At 32.0% G+C, this 26,705-nt stretch overlaps 1 protein-coding gene and 1 long non-coding RNA gene across 2 annotated transcripts in view; both read left to right on the top strand.

The window, feature by feature from the left end:
* Positions 1–489: 489 nt before the first annotated feature.
* On the top strand, positions 490–2,871 carry LOC143082014 (uncharacterized). The gene is made up of 3 exons (XR_012980220.1): positions 490–617; positions 2,016–2,195; positions 2,810–2,871. It is a non-coding gene; the product is annotated as an uncharacterized LOC143082014 (long non-coding RNA).
* Positions 2,872–8,695: 5,824 nt separating this feature from the next.
* The window catches only part of LOC143083860 (tetratricopeptide repeat protein 17-like), a 49,006-nt gene continuing 30,996 nt past the window's right edge, over positions 8,696–26,705 (top strand). Inside the window, exons 1-16 of the mRNA XM_076260239.1 lie at positions 8,696–8,840; positions 11,191–11,335; positions 12,663–12,777; positions 14,816–14,927; positions 16,477–16,593; positions 17,814–17,923; positions 18,521–18,668; positions 19,325–19,464; positions 19,946–20,112; positions 20,882–21,015; positions 21,503–21,535; positions 23,085–23,183; positions 23,882–24,012; positions 24,496–24,691; positions 25,370–25,447; positions 26,413–26,637. Of these exons, the coding sequence (XP_076116354.1) occupies positions 8,730–8,840; positions 11,191–11,335; positions 12,663–12,777; positions 14,816–14,927; positions 16,477–16,593; positions 17,814–17,923; positions 18,521–18,668; positions 19,325–19,464; positions 19,946–20,112; positions 20,882–21,015; positions 21,503–21,535; positions 23,085–23,183; positions 23,882–24,012; positions 24,496–24,691; positions 25,370–25,447; positions 26,413–26,637 (2,061 nt within the window). The 5' untranslated portion in view covers positions 8,696–8,729. The remainder of the gene's footprint in view (positions 8,841–11,190; positions 11,336–12,662; positions 12,778–14,815; positions 14,928–16,476; positions 16,594–17,813; positions 17,924–18,520; positions 18,669–19,324; positions 19,465–19,945; positions 20,113–20,881; positions 21,016–21,502; positions 21,536–23,084; positions 23,184–23,881; positions 24,013–24,495; positions 24,692–25,369; positions 25,448–26,412; positions 26,638–26,705) is intronic.

Genomic DNA, 26,705 nt, shown 5'->3' with positions numbered 1-26,705 from the left:
ATTATCCTTGCAACGTTTTATATATTACTCCTGACCAATAATGAAATAATGATACGCGCTTTTTTTTTGTAGAGAAATATAGACCTATAGAACCATAACGTTGTATGAAGTTTGGTGATGCATGGATAAGTAATAACATCGTTTCATTTCTTATTTTTTTTTCAGTCCACTTAAGAGTATCTACCAACTGTGGCGTTTTAATGTAGATATGTTCCCGTCCTGAGTAAGCATACAATATTTGCCACTGAACACCAAGCAATCAACTAGTCAAATGATCGTAAGATAACAGTTAGTGGGACTACACATAACCCTACTTAAAAGACAATGATTATACTTTCAAATTTTTTTTTACTTTGTTAGGTCTTATTAATGATTAAAATATTCTCAGGAGAAAAACCGTGGGGAAGAGAAAAACTGTGAAGTTATTAGCAACTTCCCGCTTACTTAATAGACATACATCTATACCTGTTAAATATAAAACACTGCTATCATTCGAATAAAGCGGTTAGTCTTCAATACTAGTAGTTAGTGGAAGAATATGCGTTTCTGTTTACAACTAGCGATTTGCTTTTTGCTTTTCTACGTGTTTTCAGCAAAGCCACACCACTGGCGAATAGGTAAGTTGAATTCGAAAGTATTATATCTTCCTGACCAATTAACAGCTATGCATCGTATCTAATCTTATGTTTTACATTTATCTGCATGCATATGGTTTATACTATACAATTACTGTCTTTTGATGAGGTAAATATGCGGTTTTATTGACTTTTGAAAAAAATGATATTCACTGAGGCCGACAATAAAACCCCATATTTACCGGGAAAAAAGACAGTAATTGTTTTATTCTATATTCCGAGAGAAGAAAATGTATTTAATGACAAACATATACAATTTTTTTTTTACATGAAACATTTTACCATAGCGTTGCATGTAAAAGCGCGTGACGTTTAGCGCGGTGAATTATAACACTTCTCAGGTGATTATGCTTTTTTATTCAAAATCCAATTCATATAGAGAAACCTACTAAAATAATACCAATATGGAATAAAGACTGATATTCACAAAATACCCTTAACAAAGACCAAACCAAAGAAACACTGCAAGTTACCCCATCATACATGATTTCGGCATTTCAAACGGAGAAAACGACAAATTCAATCCACATCTCAGGTTGAAGACGGCAAATACAACACCCTGACAGCTGTAATATAAGGAGAGATACCAAAGGACATTCAAACTCTTGAGTCGAAAATAAACTGACAACAATATGGCTAAAAAATAAAATAAAACAACAGACAAACGTTATTACACACAACAAAAGACTGAGCAACACAAACCCATGCATGAACTACTGGGTATGATATCAGGTGCTCTGAAAGGGTAAGCAGATCATGCTCCAAAATGAAAACCATGTTGGCATGCATTGGAGAACACCGAAGAGAGGGTTCTATTATATGTCAAAATCATACAAAGATCTTTTTATTTTTTAATTCGAGATAGGGACATTAGCATTTGAAAAGTTTCAAAAAGTGTTTGAGAATTCAACACTCCAGTCTTTTTAATTTTCCAATATTTCATCGAATAAATCAAATCAAATCAAATTATTCATTAAACATTTATTTTCAAAATCCGAAAGTTGGATTGTTACCATTACACACATATTATGAATGCTATAGTCAAGATTGAACAGAGACAACGTAAACTATCTTCACAAGAAACAAAATGCTAGTATCATGTTGAATATTAATTTATTTACAATGAATAACGGGGGAGGTCATACTTTTTCAGAGTTTAAAAAGAACTATACTATAGTTGTCTTCTCGAGATATTCTTATTGATGTGAATAAAAATTAAAATAACAATTCAGATGACTCAGAACTTACATATAAATAATTGTGTAAATCCGTACAACATTATTCTTTCTTTTTGTCAGCTAAATTATTTCTAATTATATATTATGATCATTGAATTAAGAAATTATTCAAGACAAATTTAATTTGACGATTTCTTCTTAGAAAAATACAGGTCTGCATGTCATAACGTTGAATCGATGGAATGGTGCCGCAACGTTCGAATAAATGACTTTGGTGGTGTCACTGCTCTCATGTGCTACAATTTAAAGTATGCTACCAAATGCTGTGCATTTTGTCATACTGAGATGATGCTCGTTATGGATGGGAGATAACTCTATGAAGGTATTTTTCTTAAGTTTTAAAATGTGTGTGCTTATAGCTTTTCTTGTCAATTAACCAGATCATAAGATAGAATAATAAAAATAAAAATCGAGTCAGAGAACATCCAAGAAAGACAAATAAAAAGCAATGATATATTCTGTAATCGAATAGTGAAGAAAATCATCTTTTTGCATTTGATTGATTTCATATGCTCGGGAAGGGTTAGCATATACTTCTTAGTTTATATAAGAAATCAGAGGCGGATTTAGGGGGAGGCCCAGGGGGCCCGCCCCCCCCCCCTTTTGGGAAAAAATTTGGTTGCTTATATAGGGAATCACTGAAGCGTGACTGGAGTGGGCCCCCCTTAGGTCAGTCAGTGGGCCCCCTCTTATGAAAATTTCTGGATCCGCCACTGGAACTTACACAATATTGCTTACATCAACTTCATTTGACCTTTAGTGGATAGCTGTCTCAATTGTAGACTGCCAGTCATACGACATCTCCTTATTTTTACATAAAAAGTTTATAATATTCAGGAACGAGAATGATGAAAAGTATTTGCAAGGTGAACTGAGTTTGAAGTATATATTTTTTTTAACACTTTGATGAATAATTTTCGATTATTTGTGTTTCAGGTTGTGATTATTGGTAACAAGAAAAGAGAAGATAAACAAAATAAATATATAAGCAGATTCAACACGTGAACTAGTCTTCTGTGTTTTTTTGTTACATTGAAACATCCAGGATTAAAAAACAAAGCGTCCAGTTACAAAAAAATCCAGAAAAATTATATTAACAAACAAGATTGAAACTAGAAAGCATTGACAAAAACTAATATATACACGGAACAGGAAAAAAAAGATAAGACAGCATCACATGTATAATACCCTTTTCTCTGTAACAAATTTACCAATCAACCATTGTTTATCAGCATTGCATTGATGTTGTTTGATATGAATATACTTAGCAATACTCCCATCTCCATTGGAACCCATCAGCAAATGATGTATGAGGCCCTCGAATATAAGTCTATTCGGATTTTCATTTTGACCAGTTTTATATCAAAATACACCTTTAAATCTGTTAACATGCACAACCCGCGGATTTAGGCGGGGGCGTGGCGGGCGTGCGCCCCCCCCCTAAAATTTGCAAAGCATGGGTTGTCTTCTAACTTATTTAAGTATCAGAAGAGACCATTCCATCTTTTTTAACATTGAAAGTATATAAAACAGTCAGTTTAACAGAGTCAACGTTATTATCATTTAACTGACCTACGATTTATTTAAGTTCTGTAATATATATATACCTAAAAGGAAGGTGTCAAACACGGAGCTGCGTTTGATGACAAATGAAATCGGGTTTTAGCAGTTAAAGTACAAACAATTGTTACATTGTATTTGCGGTTTTTATAATCAATTTCTTTGATAATCGAATTTCCAAAGCATCTCTAACGGACTTACTCACTTTCACAATTTCATCATGGCACTGGCCAAGAAACAGTCAAAGTGAGATTTTTTCTTAATGTAGAAATACTGTTTCGAGCGAAAGGTTAGTTTATAATTTGTATCTCTGTGTCTTTATATATTTCTTACTTGTAACCTGAAAATTTTTCCGAATTATGTACCGCATTATTACATGCATGGGATCCTCAGAAAAAAACATAACTACGTAAATGCATCTCATTCTGATTTTATGTGGTTTGTGCCGAACACAGTATATATAAAGTCTGGCACGACCTCCGAAAATCAAAAAAGTAAAAACAGATATATTATGAGAGGACAATTCAAATTCACGGAGAAAAGTAGAAATTTTCGTTTGCCAAATCTAAAACAAGTATTGGTCAGGTGAGCTGTTTTGATCTGTCTCGTCTCACCTTGCTTCCGTCGGTCCGCCCGTCTATCTGTCAACTCTTCACATTTCCATCGTCTTAACCAAGTTTGTCGGGGTTGGTGTTCATGGTGTTATGGAGTGGTAAAATAATTCTAATGTGAACCGATTTCATTTCACATTATTGAAAGCATGTACAATCGGCTTTGACACATTGACCGGCGATGTGCAAACAAAGGTAATTTCTTTTTGTGATGTTTCTGTATTTCTGTTTGTCACAACTACAAGCACCATGTCTTTCAAGGATTAGTTGAGATATTTATTACCTGATATTGCTTTATAGATCATTTTACAAAAAGTGCTGATGTCTTGATTGTAGATTGGTTTGCATAGGAACACAGAATCAAAATAAAATGTTCGCATGGTCTTCAGATTCTGTTTTTAGGGCCGCAGCTTTATAACTGTAGCTTTATAAACTCATAGTATGCAATATGAATCTCTTAGTGCGTAAGTAAGGGGTGTTAGAAGATTGTTGTAATTTTTTCTAATTTGTAGGAGACCTTGCCATCATAACTTGAAGTTCTACGCGGAAAAGGAACATATATATATACATATATACTGTTTTACATCTGTCCGTCCATCCGGTAGTCAGTCACTAGTGATTGTATATTGTTGACAGGGTGGATTTAGGCGGTTTCTGTTAGAAACTTTAATTTCTCGCTAAATTTACCTCAGAATAGTTCGAAATACCTACATTGCACCCCTTTAGAAGAATATTTCAATAATTTTACCTCAAAATTAAAGTGCGCCCCCCCCCTAATCTGAAATCCTGGATCCGCCCCTGCAACTACATCGTTTATCGTTGTCGTCGTCTCCCGTTAAAATGATCTTTCATTTTTAAAAGCAATTCCATCGGCTGGAAATATACGAATATTGTTATTTGCACTTTGTCGTTACTTTTTCACTATCTTAGAAACACACATTCATCTATTTGAACACAATCTCCTCCAGCTTTACTTTCAAACGCATCTGCTCTCAAGACTATTACCCACACCGTATGCTGTTTTTCTGTGTTGTGAGGCCTTTAATCATACATCTATGATGTTTTTTTTCTTGCAAGTACAATCTAATTCATTCTGTTCACTGCTGGCATATCGCCATTGTATATTGATTGTTTGATAGTTTGATTGATGTCTGCTTAGTGTTCAGTGGCACATATTTCATACATGTTAAAGACAATCCATCTTATTAAAAAGGTTAGCAAGCCTTTCTTTTAAGATTTAGATAACAATAATATGTTTGCTTAGTTTAAATAAAATTGAGAATGGAAACGGGGAATGTGTCAAAGAGACAACCCGATCATATATAGACATGATTAAAGCAGAAAACAATAAAAGGCAACCAATATGTCTCAACACATGTCGCTAGAGAATCTCGCACCAAGAGAATGATTTAGGGGTTTTATATATATATCGATAAACATGTATAAGAAAAAGCATGAGGATGTGTAATATTTAGATAAGAGGTACCAAAAAAAAAAAAACAACAGGGCAGCAAATACTGAAAGTACACCTTCAATACTTGAACAAAATATTTGAAATTCCTTAACTTATTCTAAAAAAGGAGAGATGCTTATAAAACAAATATTCGTCCAAAGCCGGGCAAGGAATCTATTTAGATGAGGAAGATATATTTTCCTCAATCTAAAATAATTTAAAAAAAAAATGGTTTAGTACCGAAGTACTGGCTACGGGCTACTTATATATACCCTTGGGGACGAACTGTCCAACAGCAGATGTAATAACCCAGGAGTAGAAATACAATAAATGTAGGCCTTTTGGTCTACAACAGATCATGTGACACTTTTTGACATTTAAAATGTCTCTTTAATGATTTTCGGGGAATAACTATGTTAGAGCAGTTTTTGTGTAAGGAACGCACAACTGTTAATAACAACTGTATAGTATAAGTATGCATGACAGTAACATATTGATTGAGATATGTAAACGCCATGCAATGGAAATAGTGTATGATACTGATCAGAAATGGAAAATTGACAATTGGAAAGTTGAAATAATCACGTTTGTTATAGATTCTAGTTTGAAGTCAATATCAAGGACTAGATCAAGATATGAATCAAACCGTCTAGTTTTTGTATTATCCTGAATCTAAAGTCCACTGGGTTATACGAAATGCAAGCACTAATTGCATTGTAGTTTGTTAAGCGACAGGCCATAAATTATGTACGGGTAGTGGAATTAAATAATTTTGGAAGTTTCTGTTTTCTCTTTTTATGAGTCCGTATATATCCTACTTGAAATTAGTTGGGCGTACAATCCTATCTGTGTGTTGTCTTTAATTAAATAGCATTAATTTTTTTCCCAACGGCATTTTATAACGAGTTTTTTCTGGTCATTTTCTTCACCATTAAAACAGAATGTACTTAATTGATATTAAGCGACAAAGATGTAGTTTGAGATTATTTTAACCAAAAAAAAATGTGCATGCCGTGCGAGATTTCATAAATTTGTTACTACCATTTTTTTAACATGTGAAATATTGAATGTATTTTGAGTGCTTCGGGAAATGTACACGATGGTCTATTTTTGATTCATAAGGAACTTCCGCCTAAATAAAATTATATGTATTAGCATGAATATGTTATAACTATATCTATATAGTATATAAGTATATATCTGATTATTCAGCAGGAGTATTTTATATCAGTTGATTCAGATCAGTCGATATATGTACATGTAGGACTGAGTGTAAAAAAATTAACATGTCTCAATTTGTATGAATAATTTTCTGTTATCACCTGGTTATGCAGGAGATGTGAAGCCAGGAGACCCACACCAAATGCTTCCCCTTTCAAAAAAATATCCTTTTGATGTAAATTCTTTTAATTAAATATTGGATTGTAACAATGTCAATTTATGAGAGTAGAAATAAATGCCCTTTACGCCTTAATTTTATTTTCCTCTCCAAGGTGTGGGCTGGAAGAAATAAGGGAAATTCAGATGTTTCTCCCCCACCCCATGAAATTAATTACTAGTCCAAAATCATAAACATCATACAATATACTTTTATTAAAGGGGCGTGACTAGCTGTCAAATTCATGTTCACCGATTTGACTCAAATTCTCACATTTCATTTATAACTTAACTCGAATAATTCAAGCCCTTTCCGTGTCCGATTTTCTCCCACACGAGGGCTTGAACTCTTTGTGATCATTGGCCGCGTCGCCTGCTCTCTGTGAGAGAGAGCCAATCAGCGGCGATCAGGATATGAGTCTGCGCAACTCTCTTGAAATTCTCTTACCAAACACGTGTGTTCAATTAACACAAATCCGATAATAATTAATTAACATCAATTAACATCAGTTTACATCATTTATCATCAATTAACATCCGGAACTCCTCCTTCTTTAGCTGCCAATTTAAATCAAAATTCCCATATTGCAAAGCGGTGTGAATTTTCCGGTTGACGGTCTTGATCGAGGAAGACGTTCAGGCGTTAATGTAGCCTTCGTAGATCAGCGGAATATAACGACTGAATTATTCGGGTTATTTATAACTATGTAAAACATGTAATAAACAATTAACAAGGCACTATGATGTGCTCGAGAACATATAAATTCTTTTCGTGTGTATTCTAATTTAGACGCCATCTAATTTACTGTCGAGTTGACCTCTGGAGACCTCCGATGGTCATATAAGCGATAAAATATTAAATATAAATGACGGGTGGTTTTATTACGTATGGATTATGTATACAAATTTTCGTGAAAAAGTCAATAATGCAATTTTTATTTAATTTGATAAATATTCAGCAAAAACTTACGTTTTTTTCTACATTCATGAACATTCAATAAATAATATGAGTTGTTTTTAGAAATAAAATGTACAAACTTATAGAACATTGACAGAAAATACAAATAACTTAACAAAAAACAGCTTGTGTTTATCTTTTAAAACAAAAATGTTATGTATTTCTGTCGAAAGGAAAAATGCTGATACAATCCAATTTTTTAGGAAATATCTGAAATTTCAACCTCAATTTACTCAAAGAGTAGCGCATGATGGTAGATTTTTTTTATTAAATATTTGATCTAATAATCAGGTAAAAAATAGCCTGTAAATGCAAATTTTCATCATAATTTCAATAAATTTAAACTGTATCGTCTGAGAGTAATCTCAGATATAGGAGCGACATATCTGGGACTATTATATTACAACAAGGAATTGTATATTCATATATATACAATTCCTTGATCTGTTGATTAAATCAAAATATATACTTAGTATGATAATATAACCAGGACATATTAACCACAGACAAATTTAAAAATCAAATTTTGAAATAATATTGATTAAAGCAGGAACATTTATAATCCCAGATTCAACCATTAAAAATGTTAGACCTAATAATTTTAAAAGTCAAGTTATAAAAGTGGAAAAAGAAGGAATTTATAGTGTTTCCATAGTCTTCTTTTAAATGAGCAATTGATGAAAAATTTCTAGATGTTTTATCAATCTAATGGGTGGAAAATCTTGGAACAGTATATTTTCCTGGAAAAAATGAAACGATTTATTTTAATACATAATGTAGAGCATAGATTTCCTTACGGATAATCGATCGGTTCTGCATCAAACAGATTAATGCCACGTGGGTTTGTTTAGGTTTTTAGTATCAACTTCCGCTAATGAATATTCATGTTATTAAAATATGGTGGCTGCCAATGTTTTGGTGATTTTGCTGGCAGTCGTTCGCTGTTTACATCTCTCTGATGGGTCCTCGCACTGGGTTGTCACTGAAAATGGAAGAGTCCAGGCTCAGGTAATTTAGAATACCGACCAGTCATCTTTCAGCGTATTCCTATCATTTGAAGACAACCAAAACAAACACGAAACTTGGACATTGCACTTAGCTAGAAACGTTTGAAGCTTGTGTTTAATTTAACCTTACATCATGTTGCAATACACTGAAGTTGATGAGTTTAGACAATATGTACTCTACTGACAATCTATTCACCCTAAGCTAAACACTACTTGTTTAAAGTCTTTTATGACATTTACAGGTACGGTACATGTATTGTAGCTATAAAAAGTTACAGATTTCTACTTCTATATAGTCGCCGTCACGTAAAATTGGCACCATGTTTTTTGTCAAAATTTTCTTAAATATCGACCGCGTTTACTAAAGATCATGTTTTTCAATAAGCGGAATAAAATATCATTCCAAAAATCAACTACTGTCCTACCTTTTATTGTGTTTGCACTGTATAATCCTGACCTTCACATAATCCAAGATTAATTTGTATGGTGGAATCCGACATTGTTATTACCGGAAGTGTTGCCGTGGAGTTCCACGTGCTCTCAATTTTCTTGTGTCTCTCGGAGCTTTTCGTCATCTTTACGTAAAAAGCGCGGGAAATTGTATCATCAATGACAATGATATTACCGGAGAGTAACGAATGTTATGGAATAAGGGACCCTCATAGAAACCAAGATGGCGGTTATACAATGTAAATAATCTTGAAAAATGTGAAGGTCAGGATTATACAGTGCAAACACAATAAAAGGTAGGACAGTAGTGGATATTTGGACAGGATTTTACTTCCGCTAAAAGAAAAACATCATCTTGAGTAAACGCGGCTGATATTTAAAAATTTTTTAACAAAAAACATGGTGCCAATTTTACATGACGGCGACTATAGTTGTTTTTTTTATAGGTGAATTTTGTTGTCAGATTTCTGTTTTGGAATTTGGGGTTAAGGAATTCAGTTCATTCGCTGAACACAGTGTAGAATAAACTCTAGATCTGCATGCTGTAAAGAATATCTTAGTTACAAACAATGTATGACTATATGTCTGTATGTAGTCCAAATAATTATGATGTCACGAAAGGCTATTTTATTTGTTTACCATGTTTACTGTTGCAGTAAGGCGCCAAAGCAAAAAAAACAAAAAATGAAAAATGAAAATATCAGCATGAAAACGTTAAATAGTGAATACACAATGCGAAGGCATATATTATAGGACTACAAGCGAACTATCCTCCAGAGTTCAAATGATTTGAATATAAGCAATTAAAGTTGACCTTACATCCTTCAGTAATGAAAAACCCAAACCATATAGACACAGAAGAAACCTTTTTTTGTTTTTCCTGGTATCTGTGATAAGTATATTTACAACCAATGCCACTGTTAATGGAAGTTTCGTCACTGAGGGACAGTGAGGGTATCACTTCTGATACGAATTATATCAGTGGCAATGATTGGTTTGGTATAAACTAACTGTTTACAAACAGAAATTGATTATTTTAAAACCAGAGGATTTTGAATATATGACAAAAACTCAAAACACAAGATCATAGAACATTGGAGAACATCATTAAGAAAAAGAAATTCAGAATGAGACCCATGCTTTTGTTATCATGGTTATGGGACTCCAAAATTCAGGAAAGGACTCATTAGACATTACAGGGGAAAATAAACTGAATATTTTTTGTGAAAGAGTGAGTACTCTGTTTATATGGGGATGAAGTCCCCAATAACAGTAGAAAATTCAGTAAAAAAAAAAAAAAAAAAAAAAATCAGGAAAATTTTCCCGAAATTTTCATTGTACTAATGAACTCAAAATCGTTCAAACTTTTTTATGTCGTGTTTTGAATTCCCGCATCTTCGCAGAAATCTACAATGTACTTCCTTTTTCTGGTCTCGTTTGCATGAAACTTTGAGTAAAATATATATTTATCAGTCTAGTATAAAATAGGAAGGAACGCAATATCAATTTCATTTTTAATAATTCCTTGATAGGAAAAAACGTTACTTAATGATCACGTTTCTTTGTTTACATTGCATATGACATCATAACTTAAATAACGTCACAACTAAAATCCCTAACAACAGAACCACAATCGGAAAGGTTACAGTATTTCCGTTTTGAAATTAAGATATGTTTGAATTAAAAAAAATCATACAGACTGTGTCCCCTTTCACAGGTAATGCCTGCCTCATATTATTTATCAGATAAACTCCTTTGAGCCTCTAGTGAAAAATAATCCTTTAACTTTAGGGGATTTTAACAGATGCATTAGTATTCATGGTATTATAAATCTCAGATTTGCAGGAAAGCCACATACATGTAGATGTTTAAATGTTTGTTTTATTTTTTCCTGTTTTTAGTTGGACACGGTCTTTAATTTGCGACGACCTTATGACCTTGTAGCCTTCATGAAACAAGAAGACAGAGGAGGGACAATACTACAGCTTAAAAGAGAGTTATTACAAAGGAAAGAAGAAATAGATAAAAATGAAGATAGAGATACAGGTTTGTTAGATTAGGAAATCATCTTTAACAAAATTGTAGGACTACACAAGAATAAAATGTAAAAATTATTTAGGAAATTATATACATAGATGCCAACTATTACGATTTTTCCGTAGTTTTTCCGATTTTGCGATATAAACTACGCTATTACGGTCAAAGTCGAATAGTTACGGATTCCCAATCATCGGCGTTCAATTTTGTAAAACGCGGATTTTTATCATTACTTTCCCGTCCTGGTCCAGTATTTAGGAAACGCCAATGTAATGCTTCCGGTTTCTCGGGAGTTATCAACCTATTGTTGAGTAACTAACTGACTTCCGAAGAGTCAAACTTGCATTTTATTAAGTAGCTTTCCCCCTTTCTCTACTTCTCCTTGACAAAACAAAAATATTTGAGTCGAGAACATCTGAACAATTAATGAATGGAATACATACTACAGACAACATGTTAAATGACAAATTTTAGTGTACATCACTTTGCAACCACTCGTCAGTAATTTTGATTGGTAAATGCACGTTTATGAATGATTACTGAAAACTTTTCAAAAATACGGAAAATTTGATAGTTTGTTACTGATTGTGTCAAAAGGGGGTTGGCATCTATGTATATATAAAAAAGAAGTTGTGCCGTCATGTGGTAAGATTATCAGTGAGACAACTCTCAACAAGAAATAAACAACTATAGCCTTAGGTCACCTTACGGCCTTCAACAATGAGCAAAACCCATACTGCACAGTCAGCTATGAAAGGCCCTGTAATGACAAATGTATAACAATTCAAACTAGAAAACTAAAGGCCTAATTAATGTACCAAAAATGAATGAAAAACAAATTTGTAACACTGCAACAAATGACAACCTCTGAACTACAGGCTCCTGACATGAGACAGGCACATACATACAAGTGTAGCGGGGTTAAACGTGTTAGCAGGATCCCAACCCTCCCCTAACCTTGGACAGTGATGTCACAGTACAACATAAGAAGGAACTATAAAATCATTTGAAAAATGTTGCATTCTTTCCCTTTGTTATCATGGTTATATAAAATATAAATCACATCTTTATGATGTCAATGAGACACCATTCCAGATTCCAGAAACAAAACAAAAAAAGACTTCTTGTGGTCAACACAATGTCTTCTGACTAAGAAACAGTTCACAGACATTATATGTACATGAGGGTATACATTTGTACTAAGAATGGAAGGAAATTTCAATCTAATTAGAATACCATCTCAGATTGCTATCCCACTAAGATCATGAAGATATTTTCAAATCCTACTATGTTTTGTGTTAATTTGAATTATAACAACCAATGTTCTTTTTTGTAGGTCTTGAACAAAGATTTTACAAAACAGATATAGACTGCGTGGCTGCAGGGAAACCATTGCCAGAGTTTGATTTGTATATCAGTACAGTACTACCATTGGAAAATAAAGGAATAAGGTAATACAGGTCATAGAATAAGGTAATGCAGTTCATAGAATAAGGTAATACAGGTCATAGAATAAGGTAATACAGTTCATAGAATAAGGTAATACAGGTCATAGAATAAGGTAATACAGTTCATAGAATAAGGTAATACAGTTCATAGAATAACTTTATTATAAGGTAATACAGATCATAGAATAAGGTAATGCAGTTCATAGAATAAGGTAATACAGGTCATAGAATAAGGTAATACAGTTCATAGAATAAGGTAATGCAGGTTATAGAATAAGGTAATACAGGTCATAGAATAAGGTAATGCAGTTCATAGAATAAGGTAATACAGGTCATAGAATAAGGTAATACAGGTCATAGAATAAGGTAATACAGGTCATAGAATAAGGTAATGCAGGTTATAGAATAAGGTAATACAGGTCATAGAATAAGGTAATGCAGTTCATAGAATAAGGTAATACAGGTCATAGAATAAGGTAATACAGGTCATAGAATAAGGTAATACAGGTCATAGAATAAGGTAATACAATTCATAGAATAAGGTAATACAGTTCATATAATAAGGTAATACAGGTCATAGAATAAGGTAATACAGGTCATAGAATAAGGTAATACAGGTCAGAATAAGGTAATACAGTTCATAGAATAAGGTAATACAGGTCATAGAATAAGGTAATACAGGTCATAGAATAATCAGTGGCGGATCCCGAAATTTCATAAGTGTTGTCCAACTGACTGTCTAACAGAGGGCCCACTCCAGTCATGCTTTAGTGATTCCCTATATTAACAATATTTTCCCACAAAAAAAGGGGGGGCACCCTGGCCTCGCCCCTCCCCAAAAAATTTTGCTTATGATAAGGGAATGGGTAATTTGAGTCATAGAATTAAGAAATAAAGTAATACAGGTCATAGAATAAAGGAATAAGGTTATAGATTGAGGTAATACAGGTCATAGAATAAGGTAATACAGGTCATAAGATGGATTGGGGAGGGGGTTGCATATATGGCTATGTTGTAGTGTCCATGATATTTTAAGCAAGTTCAGATGGATAGCAGGACATCATTGCTTTTTTTTTTACTAATTGAACCAAAAAGGGTTAGACAAGCAAGTGAGGGAGGTTTTTATACTTTATCCCTGGCCAGGTTAAACCAAAGACTCAAAAATTTTATAAATAAAGACCGAAAAGCTGAAGTTGTTATTCTGTGAAAGCACATAGAATCATTTATTTTTGACATGTGTTGAGAGGAAATATGATTTCATGGATACATGTATTTAGTTTTTTAGTTTTGCCAAAATCTGCACACAAGCTTATAGAAAAATTGTACTTTGTTAAACATTATAATTTGTGGTTCATTTACACCCATTCGATAATCTATGAAAAGTGGTAGCCAAGGAATATTAATGAATCCACATTACATGAAATACAACATGTTACTTGAATAATCATACCAATCCTATTATAAATGTCTCTCTTATGATTGTTTTTGGTCACATCTTGTTCTCAACTACATGTCATTTTTTTTTATGTTTATAGACGTTGATTATATTAGCATACATTTATTTCTGAATATATATTTAAACTGAAAGCAATTAGCTTTTGTTCAGTCTTAAAAATCTTAAACTGTGCAAGATCATACAAATATAAATAAAAACCATGATTACAGGACACAAATCAAACTGTTCAACATATACAGATATATCGTTGAACTTTCACTTGGCTTTAATGCCATGGTGCTATCTCAAAACCTAAAGGGAACAATTTGTTAATACTATTGGAGACCAAGCTGACATGCAATGCCTATTATCCTAATCCTACAATGTGTTTTTAGCTCTACATTCCAATTTTATAAAACTTATACACATTTTATGATCACAAAACTCCAATCAAGTTTTATTTTGAGTAGCATTGTTTTTTCCGTTATTGAGCTAAGTCCCAATATAACGTTAAATGCAAGAGGGGTCATCATCTGTGTCCCATGGATACATTTCCCATTTACTTCTTACCCTCAAACTTTCAATTTATTCTTTATTCTTTTTCAGACCAGAAGAACATATAGATTTGAGTATAACACCGAGAGATAATTTACACCAACCAGATTGTAGGCTGTTCTCAGAACTGGAATACAGTTTTCATGCCTTTGAACACCTTGAGGTAACATAATACAAAGTTTATACTGTAAAATGATTTTGTAATTTGAAAATGAGTAGAAGGGGGATTTCCCTCCTTTAGACAATAATCAACAGACACAAAAGACATCTAGAGGTCAACATATAGGATGTTCAATTTATATCTTAGATTTTTGTATCAGTAAAATCTCAGATACATATAAGTTTGAAAATCAGTGCAGATTAACTTTAACTTTATTCTTAGAGTAACACCGATCGTAAACATAAAATTTCGTGGAAAGTTTCATTGTGAGTGCAGTAACATTAACAGTTATCTACTCTTCCCCTTAAGCTTTCAATCTTGATTTGTGAATTTTGAAATATAACAGAATTAGCATAGAACATGTAGAAGTAAAAACACAAAAATACTGAACTCCGAGGAAAATTCAAAAAGGAAAGTCCAAAATCAAAAGGCAAAATCAAAAGTCCAAACACATCAAACGAATGGATAACAACTGTCATATTCCTGACTTGGTACAGACATTTTCTAATGTAGTAACTGTATGTATGCATCCCAATTCGATTTATGATTACATTTTCATCTTCTTTTTTTTTGCATCAGAAATTTTATGGATCTGTTTGTTTCACTCATTTTCAAAATAGTGAATTTTATTATGTGTGAGCACTATCAGGATATTTGCAATATAGAATTCCTGTGTTATATTATTCCCTTGGTTGGTATATTTTTCATGAACATAGAACATGTAGAATTTCGGTTTGATTTTAAATACTTTAAAACATAATAATTTATATCAGATTTCAGTTTGAAACAGAAATGTTATTTTGTATTTCCATATATATTGGAAACTTGTTACAATGTACTTTTAAAATTGCATAATTGTCATTATTCATTTTATAAATGATTGATGAACATGTCAATTTTTCTACATATTTTGAATATACCCAGTCAAATTTTGCTGATATATTGTTAAGATATATTTTGTTTTCAAAATAAGGTTTTACTTTTTTAAACAGTTCCTGATGGGATTGCTCATGTTGTTGTGTGAATAAATGCATTCTCCCTTAGAAATGAAAGGATGATTTCAAATTCTTGCTGCTTTAAAGATTTTTTTTTATTTTCCTCAAATGGAAATTGAGAAAAGTAAAGGTGTGCACCGTAACAAGCAGTTAAGGAAGTAATTGTCTTAATTATTGCATTACACCTTTTATCAGTGACAACAAGTTTTAGGCCAAATAAAAAAAGTTTGTGTTTCCTATTACCCTACCCTCCCTAATTTTAAAGCTAAAAAATACCCTTCCTTAAAGTGTTTTTCCGCAGTTTTCAATAAGCAGTGTTAAAGTCATAATGTCCCTTCCATAGACTCAGTGTATAATAAAATGGTAAAATAAAAAAATAAATCCCCACCTACCTACCCTATTTTTTTCAAAGATGCAATAGGAAACACATATATTATTTTTTTTGGCCTTAGATTTGAGAAGGGAGACACAGAAGATCTCAAAAAGTATAGAATAAAATATATTACACTTTTCGTACATGATATTTATTTTTATGTGTATATTTTGTACATTTGTAGGGTATGAAAGATAGGGAGACATTGCAAGGCACTCCTGAACTTGGACTGAAAAATGCTATTACATACCAAGACAGTGTTGATGAATATGGTCACAGAATATATGAGGCTTTGCAAAAGGTTGGGACAAGATCACATAACATTAGTTTTAAAATACAATTTTTAATCAACAGAGCTCATGCTTATGAATAACTGGGGCAAAAAAAAGTAGTTTTTACATCCATCACTAAAAAAAAATTTCTAATTTGTCAAAAGCAATATCTAGTATTTAATCAGTAGTTATTGTCATCATTGTTTTCTCTTTTTAGTAAGTTGATTTAATGTTTTATTTTTCCTTTTTCAAATAGCTTGTCAAAATTTTATATTTCTTTCCTGTCAGTCATTGAAATTTATACTCCCCATGGATCAACCAATAAATGAGGGCATCTTGGTTCAACCATTATCATATTTTCAATTTCAGAATAGGACATCTTGGATAAACAATTATCATATTTTCAATTTCAGAATCGTACATCTTGGATAAACAATTATCATATTTTCAATTTCAGAATCGTACATCTTGGATAAACAATTATCATATTTTCAATTTCAGAATCGTACATCTTGGATAAACAATTATCATATTTTCAATTTCAGAATAGGACATCTTGGATAAACAATTATTATATTTTCAATTTCAGAATAGGACATCTTGGATAAACAATTATCATATTTTCAATTTCAGAATAGGACATCTTGGATAAACAATTATCATATTTTCAATTTCAGAATCGTACATCTTGGATAAACAATTATTATATTTTCAATTTCAGAATAGGACATCTTGGATAAACAATTATCATATTTTCAATTTCAGAATAGGACATCTTGGATAAACAATTATCATATTTTCAATTTCAGAATCGTACATCTTGGATAAACAATTATTATATTTTCAATTTCAGAATAGGACATCTTGGATAAACAGTTATCATATTTTCAATTTCAGAATCGTACATCTTGGATAAACAATTATTATATTTTCAATTTCAGAATAGGACATCTTGGATAAACAATTATCATATTTTCAATTTCAGAATAGGACATCTTGGATAAACAATTATCATATTTTCAATTTCAGAATCGTACATCTTGGATAAACAATTATTATATTTTCAATTTCAGAATAGGACATCTTGGATAAACAGTTATCATATTTTCAATTTCAGAATCGTACATCTTGGATAAACAATTATCATATTTTCAATTTCAGAATCGTACATCTTGGATAAACAATTATTATATTTTCAATTTCAGAATAGGACATCTTGGATAAACAGTTATCATATTTTCAATTTCAGAATCGTACTTCTTGGATACTATACAATATGGCAGCGTTTTACTGGAGAATTAAAGGAGATCCCTATCATGCTATAGAATGTGTCAGGAGAGCTCTACATTTTTCACCAAGGTTTGTTCTTCTAATCAAATCAATATCAGACAGGGGATCCTCTTTTCCGAGATCCTTAACAAATCAACAATCACAATTGTTGAAAAAAAATTACAGCTCCTTGTATGAAATCTAGAAGCTGTAATTTTGATTTGAGTTAAGTCACCTTTTGAAAAGGAAAATCTTGTAGCTGTCCATTTCAAGGAACTGGAAACCCAATTTTCCTTAAAAAACACCAATCAAACCAAGAAATTTTTTATTATGAATTATCCTTTTATCCAATTATGATTATCAGGATATAAATAAACCTCATGTTTTCGGCAGTCCGGGTCAACAGCAGTGTATTCTTAGTCTAAAAATATGTCAAAACACAAATATCACCTGCTCTTTTAATAATGACATGTCTAAAGATTGAAAGCAGTTATTTTAAAAAAAAATTGTTGACTTGGTAGAATATTTACTTACATACTACAAATTAACTTGATCATACAAGTTCAAGTTGGGATGAATAAGTCTTTGATAAAAATAAAATGAAACTATTTATACAAGTAGGTATATTTTATTCTTGCATATTTTGTTCAATAGAATTACATTTTATTCCTTATCACTTTTTTCCAGGCATCAGAAAGATGTTGCATTGATAAGTTTGGCCAATATTCTGCATCGAGCCAGATATTCCAATGAGGCCGCTGTTGTTGTACATGCTGCCCTGGACGTCTCAAAAGAACTTAATGTCAATCATTTTACACTGGGAAATATATATGCTGTAAGTTGGTAATATTGAATGAATATTAGAAGTGACGTAAGAAACATTTGTTCTCATGCTCCCCCCTTGTTATGGAGGGGTTATTAAGGTCTACCCTTGTATGTACAACTGAACATTGGTTTTGAAATTGGTTTCTGTTCTCTAAATTTAGTATGTCTTGATCAAATGTTCGAAAACTATTAAATACATAATGATAATTACGACCATATCAATTTCAAACTTAGACTCTAATTTACTTTGCCACAATCAAATGTTTTGAAACTTATACCACAAAACATTTCTGATTTAGGTGGTAAGGTCACTTTCACAGATGTTGAGTTATGTCCCATGATTAATGGAATATCGTCTTTTTTTTTTTTATAAATTCTAGAAATGAAGGCAAAGATATGTTTTATATGACTGTCATATAAGTGAGAGGATTAGCTATCTATACAACCAAGTTTAATCCACCATTTTCTTTGAAAGAAAATGCCTGTATCAAGCCAGGAATATGACAGTTGTTATCCATTCGTCTGGTGTGTTTGAGCTTTATATTTTGACATTTGATTAGGGACGTTCAGTTTTGAATTTTCCTCAGAGTTCAGCATTTTTGTGATTTTACGTTTTAGTTCACTAACATAGTTCTACCATATAGTCTTGCATCTTTTTGGTTTTAGGTTTTAGCAGAATACAATAAATCCATTATATGTTTTGAGAACACCTTGAGGATACAACCAGATTTTGATGCTGCAGCTAAAAGAAAACATGCTGTTTTGTGTCATGCCAAATTAGAGGAAGCTTTAGAGGCTCAACACAGGTAAACTTAGTGGAAGATAAGAGGCTCAACTCAGGGGAAACTTGAAAATTTCAGAGGTTGAATGCATGGGTTACTAGCAAAAACTTCAGAGGTTTGTCACAGGAGAAACTAGAGGAAGCTTAAGAGGATCAATAATTAAAACTAGGTGGAATTTTAAAGGCCATTGAGTTTAATCTATTGGCATTGCCAAACACCTTAAAAAATATACAACAGTAAAACTAAGGGAAGATTATAAGGCTCAGCAGGGGTTGCACTATAGGATCTTTTATTCATTGATTGCTATATATATTAAGTAATAGATGGTTGTATGCACTAGAACTTCAACTCACACACACACATACATCAATATTTATGCAGATTTCACCAGCTAATAATTGACTCGCTTCTCTCTTCCATTTTCCACTTGCATGAATAATGTAAGGAACTAGACAGTGTATGGCTTGCATGAAAAATGTTATTAACAAATTTTATTTTATTACAGATCTTTACAGCAAACTTTGAATGATTTGAAAGAATATCAGAGAAAACATGATATATTCCAGAGTCAGACTGAGAAACTAATATCTGAACAAGTTACCAATGATGTTAAGTTAGACCAACATATCTCTTATGAGAACATGAAACTGAGGGAGTCAGCTGTGGAGATAGGTATAAGTTAAAATCATGGAATTTTAATTTATGTACAAACATACTGTAAATTGATATTTGCTATGCTTTTGTATATGTAGTTGTGCAAAAATAAAAAAATATGGGGAAAAAACAGATGTATTGATGTTGAACAATGCATACAAAGAATTACTGAATACCCAGATTGGATTATATACCAAACTCAAAAAACATCTGACCCTGCTAAAAATATATATGTGAAATCAGAGGCAACAACAATGAACACTAGGTTCAGATAACCTGGCTAGGTTTAGGTACAAAATATGAAAGAATTTTAATGTTCTCAAATATTCCCCTTCCTGATATAATGCATTTGTAATTAAAATAGATTCACAATAAAAAAAAAAAAAACACCCTATGCAACCTAAGTTTGCATTCACATAAAACTTTTAAGGTATCAACATGATTTTAATATACGTAGTCTTTAAAATGACTGATCTTATTAAGGATCTTTAAGAATAAATTCAGAAAAAAAATAAAAAGGGACGTATGGAGAGGATAAAGATATCAAGGTGATATATTCAAACCCACAGGTAAAAACAAACTGACCATGCCAAGATGAAAAACAAATGAAAGACGAACAACAGTAAACAAAACACAACATAAAAAAAATCATTGATGGAGCAACATGAACCCCATCAAAAACCTGATGCTCCTAATAAGTAAGCAGATTCAGCTCCATATTGGCACCTGTCCTGTTGCTTATCTTTTTTTATGGCATCTGATTTTAAATTTTAACTACATTTTTCAGGAGAATACTGTCGAATGGTTGATAGAGATGGTAAACAGGTTCTTATGTGTACATGGGGGAAGAAAGATACCTCCACAGTAGAATTAGACTTTGCCCCTTTCTTTGACGATTCCAAAAAGGAAGAAAAAAATCAGGTATGTTTTAAAAAGCCTTGCCTAAGAATGTTGCTGGGTGGATAAGCATTGTGTCTTGCTAAATTGTATACAGTAGTCGCCTCTCATGAGAGGTCATATCACCTTTCTAGATCAGTTTTCATCATGCATAAAAATTGCATTTTCAATCAATCCCTGCCTTGTGATGCTACCAGTTCATATTATTAATTCATATTCCAATGCCATATGTTGAAATGTTGAATTTCCCTAAAAACTAGTGAAATTTTTATGGTAAAGCTACACACAATGTTTGTGAGTTGCTGAGTATAATAAGCAAAAATAAAATGTCAAAAGTTACCTTATAAATGAACTATGTAAAGATTTAACCACTGCATTCTAATTTGTGCATATTGTGTTGGATCACTGTAACCTACTCTTTCATCTTTAGTGACTTTTAAAGGTTGGTAGCCATTAACTCAGTGTTGTAATTAAAATATTTTGTACAAAACATTTTTTACTCTTTTTCTAGTATCACTTTTCAGCTCCTCTTTTAGACATTTGGGTAAATATGACCTATATTCCATGCTTGAAGAACTCTAATATATTATTTTCTTGTGTAATATCAGATTTATGCTCGGATGGTCATCACATAAGAGCCATATTCTGGATGAAAACATTAAATTCTCTAGTAGCAAGACAACTAAATCTTAATATATGTCAAGCATTCATCATAAATTTATTATAATATAATCAATTTAAAAAAAACAATGTATATATCTTAAATTCTTTCTGTGATTATGAAATGTACATGACGTCCATTTTCTCAGAACTAGTATACATTTATATTAAAGTCATAAGAAACGAGTGACCGGTGAAAAATAATGTTCTTCCAATTCTTGAACCAATGCATACAGACATCATAAACTTAGTCTTCTGTGCACGAATTAATAATTTTTTTCGTGTAAATTTCGTATAATCGTCATTTTTTTTTTTCAATCGGTCAGTGTTGTTGTGAAAATATGGCAGGTAATTAAAGTTCGTGTTTTGAAGCCGAAGTTTTACGATTGTCACCTGTTTGTCAACAATCGACAAAAAATCAACAACAAAGCACGGAAATTGAGCACATGTTTAACATGTAAATTCAGATAATAGTTTATTTTAAGGACATCCATGCGTATTGTGATCACCGGATTTTTACGAGATGGGTCACACTGAGGTCACTTTGCATACGGAAAATATGTCTCAAGAATTGCTTCCAGGAAGCAATAAAAATAAAGTAAACTTTTTCCAAATATGAAAAAATTAAAGAATTTTCTTCAGAAAAAAGTATATGTACATAAGTTTTATAATGAAAACTATCCATTGAGTTATAAAAAAACAAATGCATTATTTTTTTGATTTGAGGTTTCATATGACTTTAATTGAAGCCCACCTCCAGCTGTGGTATTTTCTCACTGTATTGAACCCATTGGTGGACTGATTTCTTGCTTTTTGGTTGGGTTGCTGTCTCCTTGACACATTCCCTGTTTCTGTTTATGTTATATTTGCTCCTCTTTGACTTGAAAAATCTTCTTTTCTTATTATATATAAATATATATTTCTAAAGTTTAAAAAAAGCATACATATAACTAATTTTATATATGGCATCTTGTACAAGTATAAAATTCTATTACTTTGTCTTACTAAGCTGATATTTTTCTGAAATGTGTTGATATGTAATTGATATTACTGATTACTAATAGTTAATTTGCATTTCACACATTTACAGAAAAAATAGGGAAAGATATGTGTTCTGACATTGTCCTACAACGATGGGGTTGTTTATGAAAAAACATAGTATATCAAAAAGTTTGAACAAAGAACAAAAGTGAATGATTGATTTTAACATTATAGGAAATTCTGCATGAAAAATGGTTCAAAAAATGTATCAAATTTGCATTTTTCTGAATCCTTTTATTGCAAAAATTAAAACATAGCAACACTTTTGGATTATGCAGTATTTCAGTATTTTTTAAAGATTCGCCAAACCGGTGTGAATAATCAGCCTCCTTTAAAGAGTTCTTTTCATGTATGTTTTCTCACTTAAAAATTGTAAATTACTTTATTTTTAGACAGCAGATTTACCTGCCTCAGAGAAAAAGAAAGTAGACTATTCTAAACCCATCAGGGAACCATTTTACACCAAGGAGAAAATGATTGAGAAACCAAAGGTATGATTTGTATAAAAGAATTGTAAACAAAAATTTAGTAAAGGTTGTAGCACTGACATCTGAATTTGGAGTTGCCCTGAGGGGAGACAACCCTGTAACAGTAGCAGGTGCTTCAGAACAGAATGGATTTAAATTATACTTTTTATGGTAAATTTTCTGTTCATAAATTCATACATGGTACAAAAGATGATATTGTATCTTGCGTTAAAAGAAAATCTTACAACACATAATTTGTGGTTTAAAACATCAGAAATACTGGTAAAATTTGGGATTTGAACATTCCTGATGAGAGTTATGCACTTCGGAGTCATCACAGGATTGGGTTCAGAAAGGGTAGAAATTGACCCTTAAATTCCGTAAAATATGCAGATACCTAAAAATACACATTTGACATCAATTAACAAGTTTTGAACCATAGGGCACTGATGATGTCCTAGTTACTTGTGTACACTTGCATGGACCACCATAATATTTTATTTGGATGTGTATCAGACCCATTGACCTTTTTTTATGTTATTATTTCTAATGTTTTCTAGAATTCTAATGTTTTCTAGAAGGAAAAAGAACTTACAAAAAAAAACTAATTATTTTGCTAAACTCATGAAGCTGTTAAAATGGTAAAAAGGAACAAACAACAGAAAAAGAATAGTAAGCACAACAAAATTTGTTGATTAATAAAAAAAAATCCTTGATATTAGTTCCAGTTTGGTGATCCTGATGCTGAAAATGAATGGCCGTCCAGAGAAGAATGTGATACATATGTACAGAAAGTACCAGATCCAAGAAATCTTAGCACTGTATATTTATCACCAGAAAATAAAGGATTTGAGTATGTATGAAGAAAAGAGTTTGATCACTGATTTACTTGTAACAGTTTTTTGTTGTTGTGAAAAGAAATTCTGTCTTTTGGTCTAATTTTTTTGTTACCAATTGTTTGGGATAGAGGAAAAGTGATATTTTTCGTGGATAGAATAATAATTTGCATTCAAGCCTATGAACAAATTTTATTCAGTAAAACACTAAATTTGAGATTTAACTTAACCCACTTAGTGCATGTAAATTAGTATCCCATGAAGAAGTAGTGAATAAAACAGATTTGCATACATCTATTTCATATGAATTTTGGTGGATAGTTGTCTCTTTGGCAAGCATACCACTTTGCCTTAGTATATATAGCAAAGATGTGCAATCAACACCAAGTTCTCTAATGACAAAGAACAAAAATTGTATGAATGCTTAAAGCTTGTGTGTAGATACAAGCATAATTAAAAATCTGAAAAATCTTAAATGTAACTAATACTTTATTTTTTAGGGTGAATGCACTTTTATCTGAGGCACAAAATATTCCTCCAGGAGAGGAGCACCCCTTGCCATGGTATCCACCTGTATGTGTGCCTTTATTGGAGATTCCTGAGGGATCAGTCACCACTTATGATCACATACCAGCTGTCAGCAGAGAACAAAGAGTTAAAATGCCACTCAAATTATTTGACAAGTTTCAAAAAAAGGTAGGAAGTTATTTTGTTAAGTTTTGCAGTTTTTTTAGCAAAAGTTACTTGTAAATTAGGTATGTATAAGACAATATGTGTAAAAATTAAATGGATTTGAAATAGTTGTACCTTTGCATTATCTGTTATAAAAAGAGAAAAAATACCAAGGGGGCAATCATAAATCCTTAGTCTAATAGAATCAGTCAACACCATGGCAAAAGATAAAAACAAAAAGCCAAACAACTGAACCCCACCGAATACCAGTGGGGTAAACTCAGTGTCTTTATAATGGTGAAGTTTTTGCTCCACATCAATTTATTTCATTAAATTTCTTTTACAATGAGTAAGCTGAGCTCACATAGCAGAGATATTGATTTTGCATTCTTGCAGTGATGAAAATTACAAATATGATTTCCTTGCTAAAAAATTAAAGCAATTGAATATACTAATAAAATGCAGTTAAATAAAAATGCCAATATTGAGGTCAAAATATAGCACTAAGGGTTTTACAGAATGACCATGCTCTATTTCACAATGTGAGCTACATCATTACTTTTTACTGTATAAGTTCATGGTCATGCTTAACATGCTTTTCTCTGCAAAAAAAGTTAAAATAATCTTTTCTTTTACACGTATTTCATAAAAAGGTCATATTATAAATATGTTTAATCACAGATCTTCTTTTAATTTTTTCAGAGGTTAATTAATCATGTTCCTGACAGAATTTTAACAGCAGAGGAAGTTGGTCAAAGATTACTGACTGCATTGAAAGAGGTAAATTTAACAGAAAATATAGTGATTGTGTAAAAAGATGTTGTCAATTTCATTGTGAAATAGCCAAGCTAATCCATTTCAATGAAGGGGGGAGGGAGGGAATAATAGTTTTATTGATTTAATGGTACAGCCCAGCTGTGGGTGGACCTTAGTAAAAAGTCAAAAAGTCAGAAAGACTAGCAATTGTCCCCAAAACACTGCTTTTGAAAAGTAAATTTTGAATCACTCCTTCTCGAAAAAGAGCATTGGGTAAATCCTGGTCAAAGAAAACAATGCCTGCGCCACTTATGACACTCATTCAGTTTTACATGACTTGTAAAAAAAATCTAAGGATTATTTGTAACATTTTATGTTTTGCAATGTTTATTTGCAAATTATTAAATAAAAATATATACCTGGAGTTGAGAAAATCCTAGCCTTTGGACTGCTTTTTCAAATATCTATAAAGAATTGGAACAATTAAGAATTATCAATGACAGTAATATTCCAGAACTTAGTCTCATTGGTCGAAATTTAAAGTTATTAAAATGTCATTAGATTACAAATTTGGCCTTCTTTTACTTTAGGGGTCCCAACTCATATAGAGCTATACTAAACTATCCTTAACCCCAAACCTAACCCATACCTAAACCTAACACAAGCTCTAAACCTAAAACCTAACCCTAACCTAGAACATCCCCTAACCTAACAATAACCATGACTGTACCCTAACTCTAAAGTATAGGGACCCTTAAAGTAAAAGAAGGCCAAAAATTTATCCTGTCAACTGGCAGTTAAACTTCTCAAATACATAACAAAGTTACATATAAGTATCAATAGATGTTTTATGGAAAATCAATTAAAAAAGATAAGGGGGGGGGGGGTTTAATCATGGAGATAATTTTAAAAACTGAAATAAAGAATATAATATGATCAAGGATTAATTAAATAGAAATTTTTGCAATGTACCTTGATTTCTTCAACAGAAAATAGGACCAGAATGGATCCTTTACAATGTCGCTGGATTGTATTGGCGTGTTATAGGTAACAATTATCACGGGATAGAGTGTTTTAGAAGATCGTTGTATTTTGTACAGCCACAGTACAAAGATGTCCCTCTCGTTAACCTGGCCAACATTCTATACATGTGGGGAAAGTTTGAAGATGGTGTCAAAATCATGAAGGATGCTCTGGCAATTAATGATCTCGAGGTAATAATACAATATGCTACAAAATATTTACAGTGCTATACTCAGAATTAAATTTTCCTGGGTATAAA

Source organism: Mytilus galloprovincialis, chromosome 7 (assembly GCF_965363235.1).
Source record: "Mytilus galloprovincialis chromosome 7, xbMytGall1.hap1.1, whole genome shotgun sequence".
Classification (NCBI taxonomy): Eukaryota; Metazoa; Mollusca; class Bivalvia; order Mytilida; family Mytilidae; genus Mytilus; species Mytilus galloprovincialis.
The sequence above is the reverse complement of the archived record's forward strand: the minus strand, read 5'-3'. Positions and strand labels throughout refer to the sequence as shown.